Source organism: Panthera tigris, chromosome B2, assembly GCF_018350195.1.
Source record: "Panthera tigris isolate Pti1 chromosome B2, P.tigris_Pti1_mat1.1, whole genome shotgun sequence".
In the NCBI taxonomy this organism is placed as follows: Eukaryota; Metazoa; Chordata; class Mammalia; order Carnivora; family Felidae; genus Panthera; species Panthera tigris.
This window is the reverse complement of record NC_056664.1, coordinates 121,026,859-121,052,654: the sequence shown is the minus strand read 5'-3', so window position 1 is coordinate 121,052,654 and position 25,796 is coordinate 121,026,859. Positions and strand designations below refer to the sequence as shown.

At 38.8% G+C, this 25,796-nt stretch overlaps 1 protein-coding gene across 3 annotated transcripts in view; it reads left to right on the top strand.

Annotated features, from left to right (window-relative positions):
* Positions 1–10,033: 10,033 nt before the first annotated feature.
* Positions 10,034–25,796, top strand: part of HBS1L (HBS1 like translational GTPase) — an 86,891-nt gene continuing 71,128 nt past the window's right edge. The window contains exons 1-4 of one of the 3 annotated variants that reach the window (XM_007078587.3): positions 10,034–10,400; positions 14,880–14,945; positions 23,802–23,930; positions 24,429–24,623. In XM_007078587.3, the coding sequence (XP_007078649.2) occupies positions 10,358–10,400; positions 14,880–14,945; positions 23,802–23,930; positions 24,429–24,623 (433 nt within the window). In that variant the 5' untranslated portion in view covers positions 10,034–10,357. The other 2 variants (XM_007078586.3, XM_042987180.1) reach the window with 2 other exon arrangements.

Sequence of the window (25,796 nt, the reverse complement as noted above, 5' to 3'; positions counted from 1 at the left end):
CACCAAAAGAGCCTCTTTTTTTTTTAATAGCAGCCTTACTGATATATAATTAACATATCCTATAATTCACACATTTAAAGTATATAATTTAAAAAGTGGTTTTGGTATATTCTCAGAGTTGTGTAACCATTACCACATACATTTTAGGCCATTTGCATCATCCTCAAAAGATACCCCCTGCCCATTAGCAGTCAGTCCTCATTTGTCCCCTACTTCCTTATCTCCATAGGTTTATCTATGTTGGCATTTCATATAAATGGAACCATGAAGTATATGCGTTTTGTGCGTGTGTGTGACCAGCTTGTTTCAGTTAATGTAACGTTTTCAAGGTTCATCCATGTCATAGTATATTATCAATACTTTGTTCCTTTTTATTGTCAAATCATTTTCCACTTTATGAGTATACCACATTTTATACATCCATTTACCAGTTAATGGTCATTTCATTTGGTCCTACCCTTTGATTGTCATGAATAACGCTGCTATGAACATTTGTGTACAAATTTTTGTGTGAACATGTTTCATTTCTTTTGAGTTATATAAAAGAGACCGTTATAGTCTGGAAATTTCTATGCACATCCTGTCTTTCTATATTACCCACCCTTTCTCTCATTCCTTGCAAACAATTTCTTCAGAATCCTGTTGATAACGAGGTCTGCAAAGTCATGAAATTCTTCCACCTTACAAATATATTTTATATATTATAAATTTTTCAACAATCACTCAACAAAATATATTTTATTTATTCCAGCTTTGTACTAGCCACTAGTTTGGATGTTGAAGATACAAGATAAACTAAAGAGTGTCCTGCTTTTAAGGAATTTATATTTTGTTAGGGAGGTGGAGGTTATAGGCAAACAGATAATTAGAATATTATTAATATATTTTATAGCTGAGACTACAAAGGGTACTTTGAATGCACAGAGTAGGGGTGCTTATTCCGTTAGAGTCAAGGAAGATGTCACAGAATTGTGATGCTATTGAGGCTGTCCTTGAACAATTTGAGAGAAGGTATGAATACAGAAGGACATTCTAGGCAGAAGGAATAGCATGTGTATGTGTCTTTGGGCAGGAAGAGCGTGGCTGGACTTGAACTCCTAACGGTAGGAGATGTGGTATAGAGTACCTCAGGTAGGGTGGCGGACGGGTGGCAGATAAGGTGGGAAACCAGGCAACAGTGAAATCACAAATGGATTCCTATATCTTTCTAAGGATCTGGACTTATTTTGTAAGTAATGTGGCTACACGATTTTATTTTATTTTTTAAGTTTATTTATTTCGAAATAAAGAGAGAGTGCAAGTGGGATAGGGAGAGAGAGAGAGAGAGAGAGAGAGAGAGAGAGGAGGGAGACTCTCAAGCAGGCTCCACAATGACAGAGCAGAGCCAGATGTGGGGCTTGATTTCACGAACCATGAGAACGTGACCTGAACTGAAATCAAGAGTTGGACTCAACCAACTGAGCTTTGGTGCCCCGAAACTCAAAGATTTTAAACTGGAGGATTAGTCACTACTAGGATATTTAAAGCAATATGAGCTCTTAAAAAAGTGAATGTTATGAAGAACACTTGAACCACAGTTATTATTATATTTCACGGTAAAATGCTTGGCAGCCAGACAGCCCAGGATAGGCGGTTGAAAGAACTTACCTGCGGAGGAAGAAGGTTTCGCCCAGGCACTATTGTTTTGCGGGTATTCCCCCGTTTAGTAGTTCATATCTACATATAGAGTTCTTTGACTTCTATTTTGTTCTCATAGGGAATTATTCTGCCTTATGAAGTTCATGACCCCACCATTACCTTTCCAAGGTTTTGATATGTTCTGCATTAAGCTCCATAATGCCACACAGGAATTAAAAACCAACCACTGACTCTTCTTTGAAGATCTGTCTCAGCTTCTCTGAATACCTTCTTGTTTGTTTAATTGTGCTCTCAATACTTCTGTCAAACATGGAATCCCGGGAGGGCCTCAAGCTCTCTGGGGGCAAAGTTTTGTCCTGATGAAGTACCTATTCACTAGATCTTGCCAATTTTCACTCAACTAACTTTATGCCTTCAAAATAAAAGAAGAAAAAATGAAAACAGAAAGAATAATATATGAGGGAAGTCAGGGGAAATTCCATAGAGGAGGGTTAGAATATCATTAAGTCAGACAGAGGGTTCTAGAACTAATTTAGAAGGTCAGGAGAAAAATTAAGTAACCTCTTTACAGATGTTACAGATATATGGCAATAATAGTCAAGATGAATAAATTTATATTATTAGTTTATGATCACATTCATAGAATTGTGAAGGACCCCAAAAGTATCCTTCCAGATATCAGTGTCATTTTACAGTTTGTAGTATAGGCCACATTTTCTTAGGCATTTAATTAGAAAACTCCAGAACTTTTCTTATATACTGTGTCTAATGTCACAATTACAACTCTTTCCCCTCCCTCTTCTTTTCTTAATGATTATGCCCATTTCTTTCATTTCTGTTTAAGAATTGTGGACCGCAGACGTCACCATAATTTATTGACCAAAACTCCAGAATAGCTGAGTATTCAACTGCCAAAAGTAGTGCTATTTCAGCAGAAAAAAAAAAAAAAAAGTCTAAATGGATGGGTAATTGCCCAGTTTGGAATAGGAAATGGAAAACAGATTACACTCCAGGAAATACTGATACATTGCTGAGTGAATTCTAACCCAGATATATGAGTTCTTAGCTTTTATTTATATCCTTAAGACAGGACATTATGAAGATTTCTTAAAGGAAACACTTGAAAACTATGTAGGTTTTCCTTTATTCCACATCAAAGATAATCTCGAAAATTCCATGGATTTCCCCCTATTTTTCTTTTTATTTATTTTTATTAAGGTATAAAAGCTGCATGGATCTTAAATGTACAGCACAAAAAATTTACACATGTATAAAATCTCCCTTGCTGCTTTTCAATGCTGTGTAGCTTCCTATTAAATGGATATGTCACAACTGATTATTCTGCTGTTCATAAATATTTGGTTTGTTTACATTCTTGGACTATTATGAAGAAAGTTACTACAAACATTCTTGTACACAAGCACTAATTTTTGTTGAGTCTATACCTAGGAGGGGAATTTCTGCGTTATAGGGCACATATATGTTCGGTATTTAGTGATACTGCCAAACGCTTTTCAAAGTGGTTGTCCCAGTTTGCACGTGCTCTAGTTGTTCATGAGTTGCTCTATATCCTTGCCAAACCTACTACTAAGTTTAGTCATTCTGGTAGGGATATACTCATTATGATTTTATTTGCATTTGTTTTTGATGATTAATAGTGTTGGGGACTTTTCAAATGCTCAATGCCCATATGGTTATTCTTTTTTGTAAAGTGCCTATTTGGGACTTAACCATTTATAATTTGGGGGGAGGAGCAAATATTTTGAAGGGGTGTAGAGGTTTCTCTTCATGTTCTAGACATGAGTTCTTAGTGAGACACATGTGCTGTATCTCCTCCTAGACTGCAACTTGCCTTTTTCTTTAAATTTTTTTTTTAACATTTATTTATTTTTGAGAGAGAGAGAGAATGTGAGTGGGGTGGGGCAGAGAGAGATGGAGACATAGACTCTTAAGTAGGCTCCAGACTGAGCTGTTAGCACAGAGCCTGACACAGGGCTTGAACTCACGAACCATGAGATCATGATATGAACTAAGTCATACGCTTAACCAACTGAGCCACCTAGACACCCCCTGCCTTTTTATTTTCTTGATGTTGTCTTTTGACGAACAGAAGTTCTTAATTTTAATAAAGTTCAATTTATGAATATTTTCTTCTGTGGTGAGTGTTTTCTGTACCTTGAGAAACTTTGCCCATCTCATGGTCATATAGGTATGTTCCTATGTTGTTTTTTTTTCCTAGAATTGTGATCAAACTATTTATTGGCAAGGCCATTCTCTCTCCTTGTGAGCTGCAGTGGTGCCTTAGTTGTAAATTGGATGATCACATGTGTGAGCCTGTTTCCAGACTGTTGGTAGTGTTTCCGTGGTGTCTCTGTCTACCCTTGTACCAATATTACACTGTCTTCCTTACTGTTACCGTTCAAGCAAGTCTTAGTGAGAGTGCAAGTTCCTCAACTTGAGAAGGACATTCTTTGTTGAGATTGTCTTGATTATTCCAGAATCCCTGCAGTTCTGTTTAAATTACAGAATCTGATTGTGAATTTCCAGCAAAGAACTGCTAGGATCTAACTGGGATAATATTGAATATAAATTCGTCTGGGGGGATTTGACATTTCTTCCAGTTAACATGACATGGTATATTTCTCCATTTAATGTGATTTCCTTTATTACTCTAGGCAATGTTTTCTGGTTTCAGGTTAGGCCTTATGCATGTTTCCTTATATTTATCATAGGTATTGAGGATATTTTTATGCTCATGTAATTTACTTTTACTTTTTATTTTTCTACTTTGTTCTTATCACATATAGGTACAGTTTTTGGTGTGTCTATGGCACTATTAACTTATTAATTTTAATAGTGTAATTATGTACCTTTTCCTTGAAATTTTTAAAATTATTATCTTTTTTTTTTTTTTTTAACGTTTATTCATTTTTGGGACAGAGAAAGACAGAGCATGAACGGGGGAGAGGCAGAGAGAGAGGGAGACACAGAATCGGAAGCAGGCTCCAGGCTCTGAGCCATCAGCCCAGAGCCTGACGCGGGGCTCGAACTCACGGACCGCGAGATCGTGACCTGAGCTGAAGTCGGACGCTCAACCGCCTGAGCCACCCAGGCGCCCCTAAAATTATTATCTTTGATAGAATAAATATACATGGAATAATTAGAATTAAATTATCAAAAATTGTGCAAGACTAGTCACTGCAAAATGGCAAGCACTATTTTTTTTTTAATTATTATATTTTCTTTTTTTGAGAGAGCAAGCAAGCAGGGGAGGGCTAGAGGGAGAGGGAGAGAGAAAATCTTTTTTTAAAAATATTTTTTAATGTTTTATTTATTTTTGAGAGAGAGACAGAGTGTGAGTGGTGGAGGAGCAGAGAGAGAGGGAGACACAGAATCCTAAGCAGGCTCCAGGCTCTGAGCTGTCAGAACAGAGCCCAACACAGGGCTTGAACTCACAAACTGTGAGATCATGACCTGAGCTGAAGTCGGATGCTCAACCAACTGAGCCACCCAGGCACCCCTAGAGAGAAAATCTTAAGCAGGCTGAATGCCCAGCGGAGCCTAACTCGGGGCTTGATACGGGGGAGGGTGGGGAGGTGGAGAGGAGTTCAACATGGGGCTCTATCTAACACCATGGATCATGACCTGAGCCGAAAATCAAGAGTCGGATGCTTAACTGATGGAGCCACCCAGGCACCCCTTAAGGGCAAACATTTGAGGGAAGTTAAAGATCTATGTAAATGGAGAGACATATGACGTGCATGTGTTGAAAGAGTACATATTTTTAGCAACGCTAAAATATCAATTGCCCCCAAATTGATCAGCAGATTCAGTAAAATATCAGCCAAACTCCCAGCAGGAATATTTGAGGTAACTGATCACCTCATTTAAAAATTCATGTAGGGGCACCTGGATGGCTTAGTTGGTTGAGTGTCTGACTTCGGCTCAGGTCATGATCTCACAGTTCATGGGTTCAAGCTCCACTTCGAGCTAGCTAATGTCAGCACAGAGCCAGCTCTGTCCTCCTCTCTCTCTGCCGCTTCCCTGCTTGCGCTCAAAAAATGAAAAAAATTCATATAGAAATGCCAAGGACCTAGACTAGCTAAGAAAACTGAAAGTAAGAAAGTTGGAGGATTAACACTACCTAATTTGAAGATTTATGAAGCTACAATTATCATGATAACATGGTATTGATGTCAAGCTAGATCAAAAAGGATGGAGAATCCAAAAATAGATCACACATATATGGACAACTGAGTTTTGATAAAGACACAGATGAAATTCAGTGGAGAAAGGACCTTCTTTTCAACAATGGTGCTGGAACAAGTTAAAATATATATGTAAAAAATGAACTTTGATCCAAACCTTACGTCATACACAAAAATCAACTGAAAATGGTAAAACGTATAATTGTAGAATGCCACACTGTTAACCTTATTTGAAAAATACGAGAAAAGTTTTGTGACTTTGGGTTAGGCAAAGATTTCTTAGATACAACATCCACAGTATAATCCATTAGTTAAAAAATTGATGAATTGAGCTTCATCAAACCTAAAAACTTCTGCTATTCAAAAGACTGTTAAGAGAATGAAAAGACCAGTTACAAACTGGGAGAAATATTTCCAAATTGTATCAGATAAAGAAGTTCTATCCGGAACATAAAAAAGACTCTCTAAAGTAACAAATAAGAAAACAAACAGCTCATTAAAGGTAGACGAGAAGATTCAAATGGATCCTTCAGCAGAGAAGCTATAGAAATGTCAAATTAGCAGGGGCACCTGGGTGGCTCAGTCAGTTAAGTGTCCGACTTTGGCTCAGGTCATGATCTTGCGGTTTGTGGGCTCTGTGCTGATAGCTCAGAGCCTGGAGCCTGCTTCAGATTTTGTGTCTCCCCTTCCCTCTGCCCCGCTTATGCTCTGTCTCTCTCTCTCAATAATAAATAAACGTTAAAAATTTTTTTTAGAAATGTCAAATAAGTACATCTTTAGAGCATAACAAGTGACCAGCAAGGATGTGGAGAAAATACAACTGCCCAGATGGCGGGAACATAAAATGTTACCACCACTTAGGAAAATAGTGGCAGTTTCTTAAAAAGCTAGAGAGAACCTGTCATATCATCCAGCCATTCCACTCCTAGGTATTTGTTAATCTAGGAGAAATCAAAGTTTATGTCCATCCCAAGAGTTGTGCATGGATAATCATAGCAGCTCTATCTGTAGTAGCCAGAATTGAAAATGACCCAAATAGCTATCAATTGGTGAACAGAAAAACAAATTGTGGTATATCCATACAATGGAATCCCCCTCTGCAATAAAAAGGAATGAACTATTGATTAAAGCACCTATACGGATGAATCTCAAAGTTATTATGCTGACGGAATGAAGACCTATAAAAAAGAATACACATTATATTATTTCCTTATATAACATTTTAGAAAATACAAACTAATCTATAGTGATAGAAAGGAGGTCACTTGCTGCCTGGGGCTAGGGTGAGGAGGCAGAGAGGGGCAGGGGAGAGAGACTATAAAGTACTTGAGGAAACTTTTGGGAATCTAAGTATGTTCATTATCTTGTTTGGGTTAATGGGTTCACTGGTAAATACATATGCCAAAACATGTCAAATTGTATACTTTTAACATATGTAGTTTATTTTTGTCAAGGATTTTTCAATAAAGGTGTTAAACTTTTCAGTAATATATTAATGCTATTTTCATTTATAACTTTCTTCTTAATTTTTTAAAATGTGTATTTATTTTTGAGACAGATGGGGGGGGGCGGGTGGGAGAGAACATGAGCAGGGGAGGAGCAGAGAAAGAGGGAGAGAGAATCCCAAGCAGGCTCCATGCTGCCAGTGCAGAGCCCGATGCAGAGTAGAACTCATCCACCTAAGCTGCAATCAAGAGTCAGACACTTAACTGTTGGAGCCACCCAGCCGCCCCAAGAGGCTTTAAAAAAATTATTTTATTTGAGTATAGTTGACACAATGTTACATTAATTTCAGGTTTACAACACAACGACTCAACTTCTCTATACATTATGTTGTGCTCCCAACAGAGTGTAGCTACCATTTGTCACCATACAACACTATTAGAATATCACTGACTGTAGTCCCCATACTGTCTGTGCCTTTAATTCTGGTGACTTTTTCATTCTCTAACTGGAAGCCTGTGTGTCCCACTCCCTTTCACCCATTTGCCCATCCTCCCTACTTCCCCTCCGGCAACTCTCAGTTTGTTCTCTGTATTTACACATCTGATTCTGCTTTTTGTTTGTTTATTCATTTGTCCCCTCCCTATACCAGGAAGAGAAAGAATCCTTATCGTCAGAGACTGGAAATTGATGCTGAAATGGATCTGTACAAATTTACTGAAATAACCCTTATCTTCCACTTGTTTTGCATCCCTTTTGCCCCTACCCTACATTTCCTAGTTTCTTCCCCACAATTTACTACCCATAGCCCATACCCTTTTTTCTTAAAAATTCTTGACAAGTTGATTGATTGTTTTTTTGTTTAAAAGGTATCAAAACTTCCTGCTCTGGTCACTTAAGATATTCACTCTCTCGTGAAGGCTCCCATGCACGTGTAAGAATTTAAAACGTGTATGCTTTTCTCCTATTAATTTGTCTTATGCCAGCGTAAGTGAGACCCAAGGATAGTAGAGAATTTTTCCTCCCTTACAGAACTTATTATTGAACACCTACTGTTTTGACATCCTTCACTTACTTTTCACAAAACAAAAGACATATCTTTTTATACCCATTTTACAGATGAATAAATTAAGCCCAAAGAAGTTAATGGAAAGTGGCAGAACTGGCCCTGAAATCCATGTTTGACTGATTCCAAAATTATGGTACTTTCCATCAAACCATAATACAAGAATCACAGGTAAAGAGTTTGGGGAGAGGGCACGTGGGTGGCTCAGTCGGTTAAGTGTCCAACTTTGGTTCAGGTCATGATCTCACAGTTTGTGAGTTCAAGCCCCACATCCGGCTCTCTGCTGACAGCTCTGAGCCTGGAGCCTGCTTCAGATTCTGTGTCTCCCTCTGTCTCTGCTCCTCCCCTGCTCGTGCTCTGTCTCTCTCTGTCAAAAATAAATACACATTAAAAAAAAAAAAAAAAAAGAGTTCTGGGGGCAGAGAATAAAATCCCTAACTCTTTCTGAGGAAGTCACTGACGACTTTGCTATTGAAGAAACCCTATTACTTGAGAGGTAGTCAAGGCTCTCAAGTATTTAGAATGTTAAGAGAGTGCATTATTGATGAACCAAAGGCAAATTATATACTATTCCTCAGGCAGAAGTAATGTTTTTTTCCCGATTGCTTCTGTAGTGCAATTTATATAACTCATCTATTTCATATCTCAGTGAGTTACACTGAAGCTTGTAATTGACAATTACAGTGGACTAGAAGCTGCCATTTGTATTTTAATAATGCCTAATATTTTAAAGCACCTACTGAGATCTGTGTGAAATACTCTTAAAAAGATACTTTATTATTTACAACTCCGTGAGTTAGATACTATTAACTATCTCCATTTTAGAAGAAACAGACTGCAACATAAAAATTATCTACAAGTGTAAAATAAAGAAAACCCTTAAGCCATATAAAATTAGCAACTATTTTTGTGTATAATTTCGTCTTGGAGCTACATTAAACATCAGTGATAGTTAAGAACAAACACTTGGCAGTTAGACACACTCAAATGCATGTGTAAATTATATTTCGAGCCACTTACAAATACGAATTGCACTGGTATTATTATCTTTTTATTATGTATAATAAAGTTGAGTAAGCTTTCAACTCATTTCTAGAATTTGATGTAAAGTAACACCATTTCAAAAACACAGGTTAAAACAAATGTAGTTTGTTCAGTACGATGTTAGTTTTTTTACATGGCCTTACTTTGTGTTCTTGGAGATGAGGATACCTAAAGCCAATGTTATGTCTAAAAAGCTATATTTAATACGCTTAGTATGCTGCACATGATTACGTGTTCAATGAATGCTTACAGAATTCTTCATGATGCTGATCATAATCCTCTGCATCGCTAAGGGCAGACAGCTGTTTACTAGAGATATTAATGCAGGACGGAGCACATACGTGAAACAGTAAATAACACACGAAAGTATGGTGACCTCTTGTATTCAGGTTCTCAACTTAACCATATATATTCATTTCAACAGTCCTTTTTTCTGCCTTCTGAATCTTGAACTAATTCTTAAACCAAACATGTACAAGTTTGGGAGTGTCTATCATGTCCCTACCTGGGCCTCAAAGATGAAAGCTACACAAGCTTCCTGCTCTTATTGGGCACACAGTCAGCTTCATTAGCAGAAACCAGTTTGGGAAATAACCTGGAACGCTGGCGTAGGTCAGAACTCACGCTCCAAATTTTTGTTCCAAATCGACAAAAGGTAGGCGCTGGGATACCCGCCCCCTGAAGCCCCTGTCAGTCAACCTGTCTGTGGGCGGGGCACGCCCAAGAGCTTTTTTTCGTGAGCATAACTGCGCATGCGCTCCGGGGAGGCGGGTGACCCTGAGAAGTTGCTGTCGCGCAGTGCGCGGCTTAAGACGTAGCGCGTGCGCAGGAGCTCAGCGCAGAGGCCTGCCGGAAGCTAAGATGGCGTGTGTGTGTTGTCCAGGCCGCAGTTGGCGCCTTATCAGTATCTAAGCCGTGTGTTTTGTGAGGGGCTGTGGCAAAGGCCTGTTCTCCCGCCATGGCCCGGCATCGGAATGTTCGAGGCTATAACTACGATGAAGGTATGTGGCAGGGTCTTGCCGGGACGTCATTGTCGCCGTTCCAGCTGGGATTCCAGCCCGTTGGCATACACTTTGATATGTGAGTTTCTCGTTAGTGGTGCCAGGGTGGAATTCACAGCAGGCTCAGTTGGAGAAAATAACAGTTCATCTGAATGCCAGCGAGTGGCGTTGTTTTATGTCGTGATTTCTGCCCTCTGGGATTGGTTTTATTTTAGGGCAGGAGAGGTGCTGCACGTCGTCCTATGGGGAGGACATTTGCGGAGGTTGGGATTCGGTGATGTTTGTGCACGTCACCTCTCCCTCCCATTGTTTCCTCCCAGGTCGGGTACACAGTTGCCTACTTCTAGGTATTTTCTTCCGACCCCACTTTAAAAAATGCCCACGAAATGATGCTCGCTTGTAAAAGACGGATTGATTTCATGCTTACCTTCAATTGTTAGGCTGTAACTATTAGATATACATGGTGAATCTTCTGTGTTTGTTCATGCATACATTTTGTGTAGAACCTGGCTTGAGCTAATTGAACTTATGTTGTATGAGTTTCAAGTTAAATTGGAAACTTAGGAGACGATAAAAAAGATATTAAAACGGCCTAATTAATAAGTGGATCACATGATCTTGAGGTGTATACTCCGTTCTTGGTTGATAATGCTCAATATAAATGTTTTTTGGAATGGGAAAAAAAGCAACACTAGAAGCAAGGGGGCTCCGGAAAGTACTTACTGATTTTTAAAAATGAAATAAAAAAATGTGCATATGAATGTTCTCTAGGAGTTTAAAAGGAGTTAGCATTAGTTTAGGATAAGTGGATCATCTCCTTGTAGTCAACAGTTCTAGGCATCACCAAGCATCATACAAACTAAAATTATAAACAAATATGAAGGACTGCAAAAAAGGAGTTAAGACCTGTTGCTTTTTAAAGTGCTAATAGTCTAAGTGTGCTTAATATGTCAGTGGTTGTTATTGGCACTGTCAACAGATTATTCTAGAACATCAGTATGCCCTAACCATAGTGAAGGGTAGCTAACACCCTGTACTGCATTTGGAGATTCACCTTGCCAGCCTGGCACATGTTAGGTTCCTGGTGTTCACTTCAGATCGGAGGTCGTTTTAAGTGTATGCAGTGGATTTATTGCATGTGGATCGCTGCTACCTGAGAGATGACTTTAGGCCCGAGAGATAGTTTTGCAGTTATGACAGGAAAAGTATGGATAGGCCTAATTGCAGTGTACCCATTTCTTCAATAAGTATGCATAATCTCTTCAGCCAACATTAATTGAGTGCCTATTCTTCATTAATTGGGTGCTTGGAGTACTGCTCCAAGCTTTGGGGAAAAATAGTAAGATGTTTGAGGGACTGTAGAGGGGGAAATACACAAGTAACCGATGATTCGAGTATGACATGCTACAAAAAGTACTCCCAAGATGCTGTGGGAGCTACTACTTAAGTGAGAACACCTTATTCCGAGTGGGTTGGAGGAGTTTAAAGCAGGATTTCTGTGTGAAGGAAGGCTTCCTGGTTGAGAGGTGCAGGGCCTGTGGGAGTGAGTGCTAAATATCTTTTCACCTGGGCAATCCCAGGTCAGGTTGGTTTTTTTGGTCTTGTTTCTTTGGAACAATTGATGACGTCATAAACAAGCTGTTCCTGTAGCATGGGAGGTTCCTCCCCATTTCCTGCTTATAAAAGTTCTACTCATTTTAAGGGTCCAGTTTATTCTTTTTTTTTTTCCTAGTTAATGTTTCCTTTGTATTACTTTCAAATAATAATTTGAAAATTCTCAAAAGTAATATAACTTTATTAGAGTATGTGCTTTAAAACCTATTGGTTCCTCAATTTAACTCTCACTTTGTTCTTCTCTGTTGTTTGGATAGTACCTTACATGACTGCCTTTAGCTAATGCTCAATTAGCTACTAATTTTTAATTTTTTTTTAACGTTTATTCATTTTTTGAGAGACAGAGAGAGACAGAGCATGAGTGGGGGAAGGACAGAGAGAGAGAGGGAGACACAGAATCGGAAGCAGGCCCCAGGCTCCGAGCTATCAGCACAGAGCCCGGTGCCAGGCCCGAACCCACGACCTGTGAGATCATGACCTGAGCCTGAGCCGAAGTCAGACACTCAACTGACTGAGCCACCCAGGCACCCCTCAGTTAGCTACTAATTTAAAAGTGCCAGGAGGGCATAGTCCATTCTTTATTGTTCTGTTTACTCTGTTACATTTACTCCACTAGCTGGTAAAATGCTTTATGTGCAGTAAATATTACAAAATTTTGTCAAGGAAAAGAACCACTTTACAAAAATCCTAGGACAGAATTCTCTTCATCTTTATTTTTTTATTGGGAAACAGAGTGCTAGCGGGGGAGGGGGGGGAGGGAGGGGGGCAGAGAGAGAGAGAGAAAGGGAGAGAATGAATGAATCCTAAGCAGGTTCCACCCCCATCTCACAACTGTGAGATCTCTTGACCTGAAGTGAAATAAAAAATCAAGAGTCGCAGGCTCAACTGACTGAGCCACCCAGGTGCCTCTCTCTTCATCCTTTTATATTGTGGCACTGTTGGGGCGCCTGGGTGGCTTGGTCGGTTGAGCATCCGACTTTGGCTCAGGTCATGATTTCGAAGTCCATGGGTTCGAGCCCCCACCCCATGTTGGGCTCTGTGCTGACAGCTCAGAGCCTGGAGCCTGCTTCAGATTCTGTGTCTCTCTCTCTCTGCCCCTCCCCCACTCATGCTCTGTCTCTGTCTCTGTCTCTCTCTCTCTCTCTGTCAAAAATAAATAAACTTTATTTATATTGTGGCACTGTTAGGGTCACTTTCAGTTGGAAAACTAACCTGGTAAAAAAGATTCTTGCCTTTAATGTCTAATTTTTTTTTTTTTTTTTTTTTTTTTTTTTTTTTTTTGTAAATGACTCATTTATAAGTTGCTACCTTAGGATTAGGATTGTGATCTAATAATTTATTGACTGGTACATATTTTTATCCAATAGTTGTATTTGTCTAATTTTTCTTTGCCATAAACATTTGGTTTCAGCATTTGAACATGCTGTTCCTGATACATAAATACCCTGAGAAACTAGGTACCTATCCTTTGGAGTTAGTTTCAATACTACTTTCCTGGGGATCTTTCTCTAGCCATCGCACTTCCAGTTCTGTTTTTGTTGTTCACGTGTGTGTTCCCAAATCAGTCTATATTTCTCATGTCTCAGACACTTGTCATATAATTTTTTAATTGCCTGTTTTTTGTGTTTGGTTCCTGTTAGAGTTTAGGTTCCTATAGATCTGGGAATGTGCCTGTCACTCACTGTCGCCCCTCAGATATCTTTATTAGTCCTTGGCGTAGTCTATCATGTGAATAAATACCTTTATGTAAATATATTTATGTTTCTTGGAGGTTTTAGTTTTAAATTGTTTGATTCATTACTTTATAATAAAACAAGAATTAATTTAGTTCCAAACATGTGCTAGGTAGTTGGCTAAGACAAAGCCTTGCCCAGAAGGAGCTTGTAGTCTCATGGAATGACACAGATGTATAGTGCTTTGAAGACAGACAGTTGGAGGAGTGTGCTAGAGAGTAAAAGTGGTAGGGGGCTTGCTGCTCTACGGGAATGGTCAGGGAAGGTAGTTGTCAGGGAAGATGTATGCAAACAGGTGACATTTGAGCTGGAACCTTAACTAGGAAAAAGAAGCAGCTTTAGGAAATCTGGGCAAAGTGCATATTCTGGTCACTAGGAAAAGAAGTCCAATTAGCGTGAACAGAGCACAAGGGAGTTTAGGATAAGATGGTTTTTATAGAAATTAGCTTGACGTGAAGAAAATCTGTTTTCATGGTCTTATTGTATACCCTGTGCTAGTCGATTGTATGGGAAATAAATGCTTAGGTCATAGAGAGCACTTGGTGAAACAAAATGAATGGATGGCTTATTTCAGGTTTTAACACCAGAGAGACAATTCAAATTTGTGGCCTGTGGTGTTATCGTTTTTTGATTGCATAAAGTGAAAACTTAGAAAAATTTTAATGAAACCCAATTAGCTTAAAAAAATGAAGAACTGTGTATATCTTTAAAAAAAAATTTTTTTTTAATGTTTATTTCTGAGACACAGAGAGACAGAGCATGAGTAGGGGAGGGACAGAGAGAAAGGGAGACATAGAATCCAAAGCAGGCTCCAGGCTCTGAGCTGTCAGCACAGAGCCCGACGCGGGGCTCGAACTCACAAACCATGAGATCATGACCTGAGCTGAAGTTGGTCGCTCAACCAACTGAGCCACGCAGGCGCCCCAGAACTGTGTATGTCTTTATGCATAAAGTCAGTAAGTACCTACTTTGTGGATAAAATTTTTAGAATTTTTTTGAAAAGCAGACATTCCAAGTTCCTGTAATTTTGAGGGATGGTTTAGTTTGGAGAAAGTTCTGATGCTTCCTTGTTAATAACTAAGAATATAAAAAGAACTTGTAAATAAATTTATCTTTTGTGTTTTTATTATAGATTTTGAAGATGATGATCTCTATGGCCAGTCTGTAGAGGATGATTATTGTATTTCGCCATCAACAGGTATTTGATTTCCATTATTTGGGGGTTTAAAAATGTTAAGTAAGTATCATTGTCATTCTAGGACTAGAGTGTTCCATAAGGCTATGATATTATGTAATGTTTAAAAGATAATTGTATGTTAACTTTTAAAGGTGTATAAAATCATTTCTTTACCTAAGAAAAGAATTTAAAGTATTGATTTCATCATTTAGCTTTCAACAATTTGAAGAAAACTTTGAAAAGTATGTTTTTTCCAAAATTCTTTGTAACATGCAGTTAATCTAAATTGTACTGAAATGGTAATTTAGTCAATAATGAAAACCTAAAACTTTTGAAAGCAGATAGCAATTAACTTTCTATACTCAGGGATCCCTTGAATATTAGAAACATTGAGGTGTTACACATAGACTACGTTTCATATAGTACTTCAGTTTACTGTTATATAGTTTGTTAAATAAACCAAATATATGTAGTTCAGACTTCTGATGGAGCCAGAGTCATGTTCATTTTTCGGTAGGACTGGGCATCAGTTTGTATCTCCTGCCTACCTGCTGAAAGAGTTCTTTGTCACTGTATAAAGAAAACATGAAATATTCATATATTCTTTTCAGCAAATACATAATGCTCGACCAGACCTTTTCTCATAATTTCCCTAATAATATATTTGTCTTCAAATTTCATTCTGTTCTATAAACAGTTAGTTAAAATGCCCTGCTAAATTTTACTATGCTGTGAAATCAGGGTAAAATTAAATACAGTTAGGTACAACATAAGTATAATTCACAGCACTCATTCTCTACAAGTTTAAGGGCTCTATATTAAGGACTTAATATAATTAACATTCTATCAAAATCCACTTTGTCTTTAATCCCATTTAGTCTCTGAAGCTGCCCTGTAGACCTGTACCTGCTTTAATCTCACTTTCAGTCTCTGATGACCAAATATGTCCCTTCTGACTTTATAGAATTCCTCTTCCCTATAAAGCAGAGATACTCCACAACTTGTCTTAGCACCTCTCCTTATTCCTCTGAAATGCATCTAGCTCTTGATTTCTGCTTTCCTCATTTAGCCTTACTACTAATCAGGGCCTTTCCAATCTTGCTCTAGTGTTACACAATTACCATTCAGGATCCTGTTAGGAGATAGAAATTGTACCAGTCATTTTGCCAGAGAGTATCTATTTATTTATTTATAATGTTTGTTTATTTTTGAGAGAGAGAGAGAGCACAAGCAAGGGAAGGGGAGAGAGAGAGGGAGACACAGAATCCAAAGCAGGCTCCAGGCTCTGAGCTGTCAGCACAGAGCCCGACGCGGGGCTGGAACCCATGGACCATGAGATCATGACCTGAGCCGAAGTCAGACACTTAACTGACTGAGCCACCCAGGCACCCCTGCCAGAGAGAATTTAATACAAAAAATTGTTAACTAGGTTTTAGAGAACAAAAAAATGCAAAAAGGGCGAGCAAAGTGTCAGGGAGGTGGTAACTTCAGGAAGCATTTACAGTTCTGAGTTCCTGGAGGAGCACGTGGGCGAGGTCAGACCCAACCTTTTAGAAGCTCCTGGAGGTGCTTCTAGCTGGAACTTAGACCTGTGATAGCAGGGTGCTGCTTTGCTTCTGAAGTTCAGAGGAGGGGCTGTGGAACGGAGACTCAGACCTCTGAGGAGGGGGACAGTGCATGGCTGGTGCCAGTGCCTGCAAAAGGACCTTGTGAACCTGGGATTCAGCCTTTTCAACAGGGAGTTCTAGTCAGCAGGCTGGTCAGGGTGTCTGAGGGATGTGGGCAGGGGCACACTGAAGCTGGTTCTGGGAGTTTTGGGAAAACTGCTAACTGGTACTAACTGCTGTTACTGCAGCGTGCAGTGTTGCTGGGCTGATGGGGGATGGACAAGAAGCAGAAAGGAAAGGAGCACGTGTCTTCCTCTTCTGACCTTCCAGTCTCCCTCTAGCATCTCCCCATTGGCTGATCCTAAAAGGGAGCCAGCTGTCAAAGAAATGAACTTCCTAGAGACTGCAACCCCAGCATCACAAAGCAGAGTAAAGAAGACTGGGTTACAAGCTCAGAGATGGCTTAATCCTCATGCCTTTAGAGCTCCGTTGCTGGGATTCAAGACCACATTTTGTAGGGATGAAGGATAAAAGAAATTTCATTTTTTTCAAGGTACCTCTGAGACACTTGCCATTTGCAGTGTTAAAAAAACTTCATGGGTTAACCCTTTGGGGTTCCTGCGATATACTGTCACAGTCGACTAGGCGATAAAGTGATATCTGGTAGCATTAACTTTATCACTCATGTTTTAAGTGCAGTGGAGAGCATGGCATGTTCATGAAACTGAGAAGATGATGTGGGTGATAATTAGATTGGAGTATTTTATTTTATTTGAGAGAGAGAGAGAGAGCAAGAGCGAGAATGCGCACTTGAGCAGGGGAGAGGGGCAGAGGGAGAGAGAGAGAGAGATAGGGAGAGAGAGAGAATGAATCTTAAGCAGGGGCTTGCTCCTGGGACCCTAAGATCGTGATCTAAGCTGAAATCAAGAGTCAGACACTCAACCAACTGAACCACCCAGGTGCCCCTAGATGGGAGTTTTAAAAAAAATCTCTTACATAGTAGAGACTGGATTGAAGGTAGTACATTAGGGGATGTACATAGATTAGTTTGGAGATGGGTTTATTAATCTAGAGGAGATGAGGATATTTGAGGACAGTGTTCTCAAAGTGTGGTCCAGGTACCATCAGCATCACTGGGGAATTTGTTAGAAAAGTAATTCTTGGCCCTGTTCAGAGGGGGGCACAGCTGCTCTTTTATTTAATAAGCTCTCCATAGTCTGTTGATGTTTGCTTTGAGAATCAAAGTTTAGGACGAGGGTGGTAGCATTCGATTTGGAGATAGATTCAAGAGATACCTTACAGGAATTAAGGGCTACAGGATTTGGAAGTTGGTTGAATCTGGCTTGCACAGTGTGGAAACCTTTGTAGAGAGAGAGACTGCTGAAAGACATCTTAATCTTGCAGGCTAACACATTCATTTATCTAGGCTTATCTGGATAACGTATTCTTAATCTCGTGTAAGGAACTGATGGCATACCACGTCAGGCATTCAGAGGGTGTTTTTTTTTTGTGTGTTCGTGGCCTCGCTTTCTTGAGGTCAGAGTTTATCCCTTTGTCTCTCATAGGTCTTGACGGTGTGTCTTGTGTGTGGTTCATTTTCAGGATAGTTTTACTCCTTGAGTTACTTCTGTACTATACGCCAAGAAGTCAGTGACTTTATTGAAGTGGGAGGTACAATGAAATGGTTTTGAGTTTTTTCTGTGACAAACTGTGTTTTTAACAAATGCATGTGGTTTGGGGACTTTTAGTTTTTCAAAACATGTATGCAATAGTGATGTTAGATCAGAAACTTATTTTTCTTTTTTAGTGATATATTTTCCAAGTGATTTTCAATAAAAAATGAATAGTGTTAGAAGGATGCTCTGTTCTTAAAGAAGCAGCCAATGTCATTGAAGAGCTGATCATATTCACGGTCTTATGAATTCTGATAATTGAGTGATTTTTATCAATTAATAAGAATTTTTCTAAAATTCATCAGCACATGTACGTTTTTGAACTCTAGGTAGGCACCGTTGTCCTGATGGAAAGGGAATTTCTAAATGTTACAGCTTTTTTTCCTTTGGAAAGATTGACTTTGATATTGCGTGTTGAACATAGTCAAGGAATTGAGGATGGCAAAAAGAGCCTATATATACAACTTTATTTGAACAGTTGTGGGTTTTGTTTTGCTTACTGTAATTGGAAGTGTTAAAGGATAAACTGAGGCATGTTGCAATTAGTAAGAATTTATTCGAACAAACACCAGTTTGAATCAGGCAGCTCCAAACTGGAAGTGGTTACAGCCCCCCCCCACCAGATTGGACTAAGGGACAGGGTTTTTATAGAGAAGATAGGAAACAAAGCAAGGAAATTATTTGATTGACTATAGCTTAAAGGTTGCATTATTTGAGAAAGCCTAGTTGGATTTTTGTGATTGGTGGTTCTTTTTAAAAATTTTTTTTAATGTTTATTTATTTTTGACAGACAGACAGACAGTGCAAGTGGGGGCAGGGCAGAGAGAGATGGAGACACAGAATCCGAAGCAGGGTCCGGGCTCTGAGCTGTCAGCACAGAGCCTGACTTGGGGTTCGAACCCACAGGTTGAGTTGTGATATCATGACCTGAGCCTAAGTCTGAAGCTTAATCAGCTGAGCCATTGAGGTACCCCTGATTGGTTGTTCTTCTTAATCCTCAGGCTTAGGAGTTGACTCTGGCTTAGTTTTCCATTTGTTATCAAGGCATTGGAGCCACTCAGTCAAAAGGCCTCCAATGATTGCTTAAACAGTAGTATTCATTCCATTCCAACTCAGAATCTTTATTAAGCATCAATTAATATATAAGAAAAACCCAATTCTAATAAATTTATGAATTAATTTGGTATAAGGAAGTATGTTAAATGTCCTCTTCAAATGTGCCAAAGTGGTATGGTGAGTGGAACATTAGTCCTGCCTGAAGGGTCTGGGAAGGCTTCTGGAAGGACTGGGACATTTGGGAGGAAGAATGGCATCTTAGAGGAAACAGTAGTGCTTGAGCAGTGGCCTCTATGTGAGGCTTATTTGAGAACACTCAATTTGCAGCAGGAAAGAGGGCTGGGAACAGAAATAGGCAAATTCTGGAAGGCAGTTTTTAATTTTTGGTGTGTCATGTCAGCTTATTGGAGGTTTTTGAATAAGGGGTAATATTTTTGGAAAGGAACTGATGACCATATACAAAGTGGACTATAGGGGGATTTGTAAGCCAGTTTTTCCTAACTTTCCCTGATATCAGTCATCTGGGAATAATGTAAAAATACAGATTCCCTGGGAGTGCCTGGGTGGCTCAGTTGGTTAAGTGTCAGACTTGGGCTCAGGTCATGATCATACAGTTCACAAGTTCAGGCCCCGCTTTGGCTCTGTGCTGACAGCTTGGAGCCTGGAGCCTGCTTCTGATTCTCTCTCTCTCTCTCTCTCTCTCTCTCTCTCTCTCTGCCCTTTGCCCACTCGTACTTCGCCTCTCCCTTTCTCAAAAATACATAACACATTAAAAAAATACAGATTCCGGTCCCGTTTCCAGCATCACAGAATCAGAACCTCCAGAGGAGGAAGCTCAGGCAGTTGTATCATTAATGAGTGCCTCTTACATGATATTCAATTTAAGGTGTTTAGGGAACAATTTGAGGCAGTTTAGGAGTCAGGTTTTGAATTCTTTGAAATTTCATATATGTTTAAATGCCTTAAGTTTTAAAAGTAATTATGGGTGTTCCAATTTTTCAGAAAGCATTTCCATCAAAGTTTGTGATTTAAATTTAGAAAAGAATAGTATTTTGTATTTATCCTTTTCTCTCCTCTTTCTTTCTCTTTTTATTGTATTTCTTGCCTTTTGGGTTCTCACTTCAACTTCAGAGATTTGGACTGTTTCTTCCCCACTAGTAGCTATTTTCCCTGGGGACTTTGTCTACCTTCTTTCCCGCCCCAATTCCCAGCAAATCCAGCCAACAGCATTTCTAAAACAGTAGCCACAGTGTAGGTTTCTGAGTTGGATTTGTGTGTAGATTGGGGATAAGAATCCATCCGCCTCCCCCCCCCCCACCCCAGAAAAAAAATAGTTCCTCTGAGGTTGAGTAGCAGCCTGGATATTGACAACTTCCTTTTCCCTGTCAATATTTCCTGAGTGAAAATTGTTGAGGGAATTATCTGATTTTTTTCCTTACTTAATTTTTGATTTTCCTTAGGGTTTTCCTCACAGTTGAAAGATAAGAGAAGAAGTTAGGGAAAGTATTTTTTTTTTTTTTTTTTGTTACTTTTAGGCTAAACTGAGTAGTTTATTACAGCTAGGAAAATAATTTATAAATTACCAGGCACAAAGTGGTCCAGTTTACATTTTTTAGTACCCCATTTATTATTAATTAATTAATTACTTTAATGTTTATTTTTGAGAGAGTCAGGGAGGGGCAGAGAGGAAGACAGAGGATCCCCAACAGTCTCCATGCTGTTAGTGCAGAGTTTGATGTGGGGCTTGAACTCATGGACTGTGAGGTCATGACCTGAGCCAAAACCAAGAGTTGGATGCTTAACCAACTGAGCCACTCAGGCATTCCACCCCATTTCATTATAATAGCAGTGCTCTATTCTCCTTGTACTAGAGGGAGATAAATAAGGGTATATATGCAACATAATATGTGTATTATTAAATAAAAAGGTTTTTTTAATGTTTATTTTTGAGAGAGAGAGAGAAAGAGAGACAGAGCATAAGTAGGGGAGGGTTAGAGAGAGAGGGAGACACAGAATCTGAAACAGGCTCCAGGTTCTGAGCTGTCAGCACAGAGCCTGACATGGGGCTCGAATCCAGGAACCATGAGATCATGACCCGAGGCAAAGTCAGACACAACGAACTGAGCCACCCAGGCACCCCCATAATATGTGTATATTTTTTTTAATGTGTGTTTATTTTTGGCAGAGAGAGAGACAGACAGAGCATGAGTGGGGGAGGGGTATAGAGAGAGGGAGACACAGAATCTGAAGCAGGCTCCAGGCTCTGAGCTATTAGCTCAGAGCCTGACGTGGGGCTCGAACTCACGGAGTGTGAGGTTATGACCTGAGCGGAAGTCAGACGCTTAACCAACTGAGCCACCCAGGTGCCCCTAATATGTGTATTTTTTGAAAACCTTAGGGTCTTCAGAATTGTATACAAAAAATAACAGAACTGGGAAAAAATAGGATCGTGACAGATCACTCAGCCTGTAAAGTACTGCAAAAACAGTAATGAAAATGCTTGCACATTTGAAAAGCTACCTTAACTTCCTAATAAAGAAATATTCCAGTAACTATAAAACTTTAAATTTTTAAAAAAGGTAAAAGCTTAACAGAAATGTGAGAAAGAATTAAACTAACAAGTCATGTTGCAAAGGCAAAATGCTCACAGATCTTGGAGAGTCAAGAAGCAGTAGGCATGCACAAAATAAGTCACAGGTCCTCCAAACTGAGCCTAGAGGAAGAATGTGGCGCTCTCTGGCTTTATGGTACGGTCACAGTTACGGTGTAAGCTGTGGTAGACGTTACTTTGTACCTGCTGCTTTTAGGTGATGATGCAAAACATCGAAGTGGGGGCAAAATCTCATAACCAAAGCGACTTGAATGTTTTACCCTCATCGTTCTCCTGTTTACCATCTGGTGTGAGTAGGTTGTGTTAAGGAAACACGCAGTATGGCAGAATAGCCGCACTCTCTCTCTTACTTGTTCTCTTTGTCCCAGGTGTCTTCCACCTGCTCCTCAGTTTTTCTGATGTTCTTACCTCATTTTGTATAATCGCGCCAGTCTTCAGTGACTGTGCCTCTGTAGCACTCATCTGTACTACTCATTTGGCTTTTAAAATGCATCATTACGTTTTTTTCTTTGCTTTTACTACTAATCTCGAAGGCCATCGTTTATATAGTCTATGAATAGATAGCACTTATGCCACAGCTCTCTGAGTAGGGGTATTACACATAAGCCATAGCATTATCTAGTGTTTGTATGTGCATTATTTATATGCATTGGTTATAGACTTTATGGTTAGTTTCTCTTTCTTTCATAGGTCATGCCTTCCTGAAAACATGCACAAAGGTTCAATGTGGGAACACTAAGCAGTAGACTTAAGTGTTATGTGCTCTTCCAGAAAGCTAAATACTATAAAATCCCTAGGAACACTTTGCGTGTAGAATACTGTATTTCTACCCTCTGTCTTTGTTAACTTTCTATCTTTCTTAACTTATTCTTTAATTATATTTCTTCACAATTGAACACAAGCTGCAGGAATTGAGGTCAGTGGGCATCCAGCTGAGGTGGAAGAGTCAGCCCTGGGGGCGTTCATGATGATTTTTCTTCTTTGCTCACTTATGTTTGGTTGATGATACGCAGACATATATTGACACTTTCATACTTTGGCTTTCCTCCTTTTAATGAAATATACAATACCAGTTACACATTGAGGGATGACACTGAGTGCTATAGAATGGCACAGGCTGATGTCTGAAAGTCAGAGTTAGGTATGTGATGCTATTATGCAGTGTAGACAATGCGTGATTGAAAGGAGGTTTTCAAAAATTAAGGTCTATGATTTTGATCAACTGTTGGGTTCAGACAAAATTAGCGATTCTCAGAAAGTGAAAATTAAGTTTTTAGTATTTTCTTTTTTTTAATTTTTATTTAAGATTTTTTTTAATGTTTATTTTTGAGAGAGAGAGAGAGAGAGAGAGAGAGAGGCAGAGCATGAGTGGGGAGGGGCAGAGAGAGAGGGAGACACAGAATCCAAAGCAGGCTCCAGGCTCTGAGCCATCAGCACAGAGCCTGACGCGGAGCTTGAACCCACGAGCTGTGAGATCATGACCTGGCTGAAGTTGGACGCTTAACTGACTGAGCCACCCAGGCACCCCTTTAGTATTTTCTTAATTGTACAAATAAGCAAGTTTGGTATGTGGTTTGAAATATTTGTTCCAAAGAAGAGAATATGGCAGGGAAGATGGGGTGGTAGGCAGGGATGAGGTGTTAGGAAAGGTAGTGTTTGAAAACCGTGGCGAGTCAGCTCGGTGAAGGTTTTGGAGATAAAAAGGAGGATGATTGTAGAGGCCAGTGAGTAGTTAGTAAGGACGTCTGAGCAGGATTTGGAGTATGGTGTGTTTTGTCCCTGTTTTGTTTTTAGCTGTTACTACAGAATGTGGGTAAATGGCTGTAGGTGGTTGGTCAGCATCTTTTGTTTTTATTTTCACTTTAAAAAAAAAAAAGACTTACTGGAAAGTGGCTGTGCTACAGCATTCTTCCATCATTTTCTGTTCTAGCTGCTCAGTTTATTTACTCACGACGTGACAAACCTTCACTTGTTGAGCCTGTAGAAGAATATGATTACGAAGATCTGAAAGAGTCCTCCAATTCTTTTTTGAACCATCAGCTAAGTGGAATTGATCAAGGTATAGTAAAAAGTAGTTTATCCGTGCTTCGTGTTTGAAAATGATTGGTAATCAGTATACCAGAATTTTTCAGTTTTATTGTGATTGTTCATGATAGTGATGGTGGGAAGGAATGGTACAAATATATCTTGTCTCGTCAAGGGAAATTTACATTTTATTAAGTATATTTTATGAGGAATGTATGGTTAACTGTATGGCTGAAACATTGGTTGTGTGGCTATTTAACTGGAATTTTTGACTGAGATCTTTGTTTTATCTCTTCAGGAGAGAAACTTCAGTGATTTGTTTTCTTGTAGCAATATTTATTATTTCGTAAGCTCTAATAGGGAAAGAGATATATTGTGGATAAAAATATAATCATTATAAATAATTTTTGCCAAGGAAAGAGGAGAGTTGTACATCCTAATATAGTTTCAAATCCCTTTTTTTAGTTTTCAAGATTGAGTGTTCTTCCATGACACCATTTAAGTACAGCCTTTTAATTATTTTCTGTTCTAGCTCGTCTTTATTCATGCCTTGATCACATGAGAGAGGCACTTGGAGATGCCGTGCCAGATGACATATTGGTCGAAGCAGTTCTGAAGAACAATTTTGATGTGCAGAAGGCCTTGTCACTGGTTCTGGAGCAAGATAAAATGCAGAATTTGAAGGTCAAGAGTGAGGGAGCAGCATCCACAGGGAAGACTGCAAAAGGTATGCTTTTCCTTGTTCTCCTTTAGTGGTTTTACAGCTAATGTTTTAAAAGAGGCACTGATTTGCTCAGGCTGTTAAGAAATATGGGCGGAACATTTTGCATGTTACAGTAATCCTGATTTTCATCAATTGATTTTCCACTTTGTGAATTTTTAAGCTGAGCGCTTTGTTTTCTTCCCTCTGTTACAGCTTGTTTTTTCATAATTTCCCTTTGTTTTGTAACTAGCAGGATATAGGGGAAATAAAATCAGACAAAAACAAGCCACTTGTTGCTTCTTGTCAGTAGCTTAGAGAGCTTTTTAATTATTGTTGTTTTTCTAACTCTAATGGGTCAGGAGGTGGAAATTAATAGCCAGACGATTAATTACAGAAATCCCTTTATTTTTATAGTATTTATAAATATGTTAGTTTTATTGAAATACCATAAGTATCATACTACTGTTTCATTTCAAAGCCAGATCTTTAATTTTAAATTTATAGAATTTGGGGTTAAGCTTGGAAATTGAATTGGCATAAGAAGGGAACTGAGGTACCTCTGTAATAATTGGTATGGTATCTGTCAGTACGACCATGGTGATTTATTAACTGGGCTGGTATTTCCTGTAACCTGAGGACTAGATTTTTTACCACATCAAAGTCGTATGCAATCTGTTACTATGAAACAAGGATGGGTTTTATTATCTATTTAAATTAAAAAAAAATTTTGATGTGGAGGCACTTGTAACTGACCCTATGAAAATGAGTCTTTAATATTTCATCTTTATTAATAGTTTATCCCAGAGATGACAGGATGTTATTTGTTTGCTTGTTTTTAACACATTAAAAATATAGGAGAAGATAAACCTAGTTCTTTTCATTGGTCTTTTAATTGTTTTGAATTTGAGATAACCATGACGATAATTTAAGTACATTAAAACCTCACATTATAAAATTTGTGAAAAGTAGAATATTGACTAACTTGATATTTACATTTGTATATATTAGTGAACAAAGTATGAAGGTCACTGTAGATGGTTAAAGGAAGGTAAAATTCCTTTATTATTGTTTTTTTTAGAGTGTTCACTTATTAAATAATGATCAAATATTTGATCGCTTTATTCATGCTGTAATCATAAGAAACATTTAGTAATTAAATGCCTCATTTCATGTTTCCTTTTGGTTGCTGTGACTGTC